Here is an 8186-nt window from a genome sequence, read left to right on the forward strand (position 1 = left end):
CATTTTACTTGCATTTAATATTTTTCATTTGCAATAAAAATGATCACATATAACATCCAGGTAGATATTTTGACATGCAAACTCCTTTTGGTTCCAAACTCATTCAAATAATACATTTTTGTCCAAAAAGAGAAATTATAATGTGAGGTTATGAAAAGTCCATTTCCCTCTTAACATTCTTCCTAGCAACTCAGTTGTTTTCATTGGCTTTTATTAAAACAACCTTTGTGCGAACTGGCAATTTGTTTTGTAAATATCAGTGAAAGCATATTTCAGAAAATATTGTAATAAAAACCAACCCAATTTCAGAAATATGCTTGCTGCCAGACATCAGTCTTCAGCTCATATTATGAGTATTTCCAGTAAGTCTTAAATACACATTAACATGAGAAATAGGTTACTGTTGAAGATCAAAAAAGGTGAAAAATCCTCCACTGCCTCTCAAAAATTACTCAAGGGTTCTGCCCAATAAAGCATATTTCTCTTTTGATAAACTGCATTCATAATGGGTTCGAGCACAACTGAACATTTTTCCTCCCAAACCTACTTAGACTGTTTATTATCATCCTAGCATCTCTATACTTTATAACTTTATTTAAGATGTCTGGAATATAAACATTTCAGCAATACCTGTCCAGAACCCTTATCTACTTTCCAAACCTTTACAAGGTGTAAGCTTTGTTCCAGATTCCTAGGAAATTTCATTACTATTTTTTCAAGCGTGTACAACTCAGCAATTGTCACTAAGCTATGTTTAATAAGAGACAAGTATTATTCCCCAGCTGATGTATAATATAATGAGGAGTAACTGCTAACTTGGAGAGGGCAATGGCACCCCACTCCAGTACTCTTGCCTGGAAAATCCCATGGACAGATGAGCCTCGTGGGCTGCAGTCCATGGGGTGGCTAAGAGTCAGATACAACTGAGCGACTTCAATTTCACTTTTCACTTTCATGCACTGGAGCAGGAAATGGCAACCCACTCCAGTATTCTTGCCTGGAGGATCCCAGGGACGGGGGAGCCTGGTGGGCTGCTGTCTATGGGGTCGCACAGAGTTGGATGCGACTGAAGCGACTTAGCAGCAGCAGCAGCAACCGCTAACTATATGTTCTAAAGAGTTTTCACTTTAATGCCTCCTGGTTGGCAGAGAAATATCTCTGTGAAGTGAAATAGAATCATTGCATTTTTTTGGGGGGGGGGGTGGATACTGCTACAACCAGCCTATTTATCTGCTGTGATGCTTTTTTATATAAATGTTTTCTGTCCCTTCCTCTTCTCTTGGAAAACAGCTGCTCAGTCTACTAACTGTCCTGTCCTGGTTTCTACAATAAAAGTTTCTTCATATTCCAAAATCAGTCAGTGAATTAATTTTGTACAGATTTTGAGTATGGGTTTGTGTGACTAGAAACATGCTAGCCATTGTGGAGTATAAGATATTTTTCTGTGAAGCAGCTCACATGATACTTAATGCTCTATAAAACATGAAATGATAGCAAATAACTCAAGGCATACTTGCAACCAAGGACTGAGTTGTAAAAGACAGGGCCAAGAGCAAAGGTGAGGGAAGATCGATGTGGGTTAGGGTAGTTAGGAAAGCTTACTGCAAGGCATGGCTTTATGATAGCCTAAAAGAATAGGTCTGACAAGGAGATGGAAGGTGGAAGTTCATTTTAAGTAGAGAAACTATTATGAGTGAAAAAGCAGAACGGAGGGAGTGAACTCTCTTACTGCACTGTTATTAGAAGCCAGGTGCAATACAGTCTCTCTGAAACGAAGCAAATATCATTTACTCCTCAGTCTTACTCCGGGAGGTGGTAAGGGACAGGGAAGACTGGCATGCTGCTATCCATGGGATCACAAAGGGTCAGACACGACTTGGCGACTGAACAACAACCTCTTTGAGGTGAATATTATTATCTCCATATGACAAAAGGAGAAAGAGGCTTAGGGAAGGTAAGACACTTGCTGTAGGCCATCCATCAGGCCGTTCAAAATTACGACTATTTACCCAGATCGGCTGGGCCCCACAGCTGGGGTTTTCTCCGCAAGCTCATTAGCTTCTTCGTGTGTCTGTACCTCGAGGAGGAGACTGCCTTGCCTGGAGCAATTCAATTTGATAGTTAAATGGGGACCAGTTTAAAGAGGGTTGAAGAAGCCAGGGTGATTAGGTTTTGAGAGTACGGACAGTCACTGATACTTTCTGATGGGGGAGTGAACACGGTGTGAGCAGTGTTTAGGAAAGGCACAGTGGCCCCTGGTTTCACAAACAGGCTTGGTGTGACAAAAATAGACGATTCTATCATAAGTAGAGGTGAGGGGGCTATTGTAAAAATTCAAGGATCAAAATGAAGAATGAAGGCCTGAGGAAGAGACAAAGATGAGAAAATATTAAAGGAAAAATTAAGAGAACGTTGAGGCCAGCTGAATAACAAGAGCAACGACTCACTCTTGATGAACTTCAGTGACTGTAGGAATTCCAGTGCCACTGACAGAAACTGGAAAGTGGAGAGATGAAGGTGGTCTTAGACATTGATGAGCCAAATTTCGACAGGCACAACCAGGAAATGTGGCATATTTCTAGGTAGTAGAAGGAGGCATTTTTTTTCACACTTTTTAAAAAAATAGCATTTTGTATAGATCTTGAAATTTGAAACAAATATTTAAATTTCCCCTTAGTGAACTTAGTGATGAAGTCGCTCAGTCGTGTCCGACTCTTTGTACTACAGCCCACCAAGCTCCTCCATCCATGGGATTCTCCAGGCAAGAATACTGGAGTGGGTTGCCATTTCCTTCTCGAGGGGATCTTCCCGACCCAGGGATCGAACCCAGATCTCCCACATTGCAGGCAGATGCTTTTAACCTCTGCACCACCAGGGAAGCCCTTAATATTGGTTTAAAATATATTTTTTAAATTGCAAGGTCTATATTAAATGCTGTAGTTATATCATAACATATAGTTCCATTAAGGAAAAAGGACTAGAGAGAAAACCTATAATCTGGTCCCTCACGTGCCAATTCATTGCATATTTTTGGACCAGAATTTAACCAGAACTTAAAATACTTGAATCCTCAGATCTTTAAAAGAAACAGGTTAGCCCAAATACCCCAGGAGCCTCAGCCTCTGAGTGAGTATTGTGAAGGACAGCATTGCCATGTATATTATTAATCTGTGCCTTTGATGCAAATATTATTATTCATTTGAAAGGGATAAACAAACATACACTGATAATGAAAATATATAAATTTAAAAAGCAAGACCTCATGAGTCTCAGTAAAGACCTAAATATATTACAGTAGATGTTTACAAATGTTTTTAAATATGTGGATATTTATATTAAAGAAGGATCAAAGGCTTAATCAAGAAATAAAATCTTAATGATGAATGTAAGGTAAATGACAGTAAGTGTCCAATACCTTAGTAGGGGATTAGGGACCTAAAATCATCTTTACAAAGTGAAATCAGTAAATTTGATTAGTTTGATTAGTGAGGTTGACTGGGTTAAGGTATATGTGGATTGCCAGAAATTTTTTTTTTCTGTTTTTTTAACAGTTTCTATGGTGGGTCACAGTAAACAAATGAAATAATTGCTATGCAAATAGTTGGTCTCACAAGTTATGGCTGCCTTCTTGCCACACCTAAAAATGAGACCTTAAACTTGGAATAAATGAAAAGATAAAATCATCCAAGGATAATTTGAAAATATGAAAGTATTTAAGAATTAAGATTAACAAAATCTCAAACCACACTCTACCTATGAGATTTCTAAATGAACTCAAACTTTTAGGGACTCCTCACATTCTGGAGACATTTTGGGGACAAAAATCCACAATAAAGAAAAATGGGTGTTTCCAGGTGCTGGAGGGAGGGAGGTAGTGGAATTAGGAAATGGATATAGTTTCAGATGAGGAAGATGAAAGAGTTTTGAAGATGGAAGGTGGTGATGGTTGCACAATAATGTGAGATACTTCATGCCATTCACTGAACAGTACATTAAAAATGTTTATGGTGATAACTTTCTTGTTATATGTATGTTTTACCACAATAAAAAATACAAATAAAAATATCATAGACCAAAATGCTTCAGGATAGCACCTTTTATAACCGAGGACCTGGGTTAACACCTGTTCCTCTCACTGTGGCCAGTAGAGGCTGCCTTCACAGTTGCAGATGTATGGCAAAACCAATACAATATTGTAAAGTAATTAACCTCCAATTAAAATAAATAAATTTATATTAAAAAAGATTTTAATTTATAAAGCACTAAAGTATCTCTAATACTTAATGCCGCTAGATATCATAAATATAATGTCTATGTCATATACAAGACAACATAAGATGCATTTTTATAGTCTTGTCCCTAAATATTTCCAATTTACCTAATTTGAAGTGTGACGGTTCAATACACTAATAATATAATATATTCATATATAACAATATTATCTATTCACATATATAATAACAAGCTAAATGTTTGGACAGCAAAGTTAGTAAATGATCATTTGATTGACAGAATTAATTTACGAGCAATGTACACCTAGAAGCCATCTAACCTACATTTTTTCCTGTCTCAATTTAAGTGTCCCAGGTTCATTTAAGGCACATATTGGTCTCCTTTCTGAAAATAACTGTCCTCCTGCTTTCTACCTACTCAAACTCTACCTATTCTTCAGAACTCAGATAAAGGTATATATCTTAAAAAGCATTTCCTGGCTATCTCATCCCCCTCTGATCTTCCTAACCTCTAGACTCAATATAATCATCTAATGCTTAGAAATAGACTGCCTTGTATTATTTGCTATCATTTTGTGTTTTAGAACCAACTAAAATGTACTGAAAATCTGATGATTATTCTAGCCTCCAAGAGACAGCCCAAAAGAAACTGATCCAAAGAGACAGCCTAAGAGACTGATCCAAAGAGACAGCCCAAGAGACAGCCCAAGAGACTGATCCAAAGTAAATTTACTAAAACCAAGTTGTGAACCTATTTATTCTCTGTAAACTCTAGTGCAGCTCAATGCAAACAGGACTTCAAACTTGCTACTGATTAGGACTATTTAATCAGTTAATTTTAAAAACTGTCTTCTGGAGGACTGAGAGGAAAACTTCCCTCTTCCTGGCCCCCAGTGAACACACACAATCACAGAGAAGCACACACATACTCAGCCATATATAATGGAGCACAGTTTGCACAGCAGTAGAACTCCATGGAAAGAAGTCCTGGAACTAAAGCAGTAACATTTTTTGCGCACCCAGTATGTACAAAGAACTTTGTTAAGCCCTATGAATAAGGAATTCACACATCTATAGTCATCTTTAACCCAAATTCAGAGTCTATTACATTGTGGTTAGGGCATGCCTCTGGGCACTGGACTTCAGGTTTAATTTGGGAATTTTCCTCTGGGATCAGACATGAAACCAAGCTGAGAAAAAAATATGAGAGGAGGTGGAGGGTAGTTGCCTTCCCTCTGCCATAAAGAACCTGTATTTCAACAAACTGAAGAAGTTTACTTGTTGTAGTTAAAGCTACATATTTCTTTGAGTTCAAATTCTTTCTATTACATATAAGATTTATTGAAATTATATTGTTTAGGCAGGAACAAGAAAGCTGAATATTATTTCAGGTTTTCAAATCATAAGGGAAAACAGTGCCTTTAGGTTTTCCATTCAACTAGGAAAATTATAGCTTCATGTTTGCAACACTAAAGCTTAATGCAATGTCAGCAGCTCCATCAAACTCTGTTGTTCAGCAGTTTATAATTCAAGCAGAAATGTTCTCTCCAAGCCCAAACTTGGCCTACACAATTTCAAAGAAAATGGAGAAAAAATTATTTTGGCTAGTAGTGAATTATAAAAGCAAAAGAGAGGGTGCTTTTATAGAGCATTTTAAAAAACATCTTTGAGAATTTGAGAACGTAACTGGGAATTACTGAGTTGACATCCTTCATTCCTAAGGTTATAGAAATAACCCCAAATTCCATGACATCATGTCAGAATCGGCAATATCTTAATTACTTTCACAAAATCCTTCATCTGGAGGAATTTCATATCAGACAGGATCACTGTTCACAGGGGAAAACAATAATAGTGGAAAATAAGGACAAATAGAAATCTCTCATGAGAATATCATGAAACTTCAGATGTATTTTACCTTTAAGTACTCACTCTCTAGCGCAACATATATGCATAGAAAATGAAAAAAAATTTTTCCAGTTTTTTAAGGTGTTTTTGGAACGGCAGCCTGGAATTCCCAGAATTCCTTCTTGCAAATGTTATCTTTCACTTAGAAACAACTTAGTGTTGAAGTGAATTTCTGGCAGCAGATGACAGGAGGTACTGGGCTGCCCAATTCGCTGGAGGTGGTGGGTGTGAGTAGGGTGGAGAACTGGTCAGTGATGGATGGCAGGTGTGTTATAGATTACCTTTGTGTCATCCTATGGATGAGTCTAGCAGTCAACCCCTCACTACTCTGATCTCCTAGACTACCTTCAAAATACATCCAAGCGTTTGATTTTGTGGTATTAGGGCACTGCATAAGAAAGTCATCCTTTCCTATCTGTAGAAGGCTCTTTTGTATTAAATACCCTGATACCAAATGCATGGATACTCCATGTCTATTTTCATACAGCTCTTATTGAAGCCTTACTATGTGCCAGGCTATAAATGATTCAGCAGGATTTTTTCCTCAGGAGAAATCAGGAGAAAGTGAGTAGTTCATAAAGACAACTCCAGTATATTTGTGGAGTACCTTCTGGATGACTTCACTGAAAAGGATGGTGAGATGTCAGAACCTCTACTCTTCCCCCACCACTCACTTTCATCCCCTCTTGAAATCGGAGTCCCTGTTTCTCTTCCCTCAATGCTCCCTGCGGTGGGACCCTAGGATTTTTGTGAACAAAACCATCAAGCCTGGGAGAGCGGTACTAAGTACAGTTTTCCGAGAGGGCAGCGGAGATGTCTAGAAGAGAAGGCCAGCCTGGCGGCGTCGCCTGGGGAGTCTGGCTCAGGCTTTCAGCACTGGAGTCGGGGTAGGCGCGGGGGTGGGGTGGTCAGAGAGGATTTACGGGGTTCCGGGCATACCTGGTTGAATTGTGCAGCTATGAGCGAGGGTTCCCATATCTTAGAGCCGGTGGTGGCTGTCCCGCCTTTCTCTTTCTTGGGTGCCATGCAAAGAACGGGAGGAGCATTAGCCTCTAAACTGGCCTCAGGGCTGGACTAAGCGTCCCCGCTGCCACAGTAACCGAAGCCACGCCCAGTTCCTGAAAGGATTGGCTACCCTCTGCTAAACGTGTTCTAAAGGCTCTGGTCAACCGCTTCCGTCGCCACGGTAACCGGCAACTCGTGGGCGGGACTCCAGTCCCCAAGGTTAAATCAGAAATTCCCAGCCACAGAAATGTGCAAGTCGGGGAGGAAAGGATACAACTAGCCTCGAGCTGGTCAAGCTACTTTCTTTTACGCCCACCCTCTGCTTTCTCTTTAGAGCCTTCTCTGGTCCGAGACATTGTCGAGAAATTCAGAATCCCTAGAATCCCGTCCACGACTTCTTTACCAAGATTTCTTCCACCTTGGGAAACTCAGAATGAAGAACTGACTCCACTCAGAGGATAGCCCATGATGTTTTCTCTTCCTCTCTAATCTGCCCAAGATGCTTCTCTGTATGAAGCCAAATTTGTCTCCCACCTCCATCCCCTGCTTTGGTCTAGGTTCTGCCTCCCAAGGCCTTACTAAAAGAGGTCCAATTACTCTTGCACAGGATCCTTGATATAACTGTAGTCAGGAGGAGTGTCTATAAACTGTTTTCTCTTCCCGATTAGCCCAAGTTCTTTTACATTGTGCTCCACTAAGTCTTTTCCCTCTTTCCCTCACATAGCACCAATATCTAAAGTATCCTGATCAGAGTTCCCAAAGTAATAATGATAGTTATCATAATAATGTAACAACAACTCCTGTTTCTTGAGCACTGGTTATATGCTGTACATTGTTACGTTATTTACTTAAAAACAATCTTGCTCCAAGTCTCACAGTGTATCACTGATGGCACTAGAATTAAAATCCAAGATTATATGAATCCCAATTCCAGTGTGCTTAAATTCTACACTACTATTACCACTGTTTTAGGCCTGCTAAAATGAGAGATGTCTCTCTTTTAAGGCTAGGTTTTTTTTTTTTTTTTAATTTTTATCACGA

General features: G+C 39.2%; 1 protein-coding gene across 4 annotated transcripts in view; it reads right to left on the minus strand.

The window, feature by feature from the left end:
- The window catches only part of SPAG17 (sperm associated antigen 17), a 259499-nt gene extending 252283 nt beyond the window's left edge, over positions 1-7216 (minus strand). For all 4 annotated transcript variants that reach the window (XM_060401722.1, XM_060401717.1, XM_004002384.5 and 1 more), the window contains exon 1: positions 7080-7216. In XM_060401722.1, coding sequence (XP_060257705.1) covers positions 7080-7166 — 87 coding nt within the window. In that variant the 5' untranslated portion in view covers positions 7167-7216. The remainder of the gene's footprint in view (positions 1-7079) is intronic.
- Positions 7217-8186: the final 970 nt, after the last annotated feature.

Source organism: Ovis aries, chromosome 1 (genome assembly GCF_016772045.2).
Source record: "Ovis aries strain OAR_USU_Benz2616 breed Rambouillet chromosome 1, ARS-UI_Ramb_v3.0, whole genome shotgun sequence".
Taxonomy (NCBI): domain Eukaryota; kingdom Metazoa; phylum Chordata; class Mammalia; order Artiodactyla; family Bovidae; genus Ovis; species Ovis aries.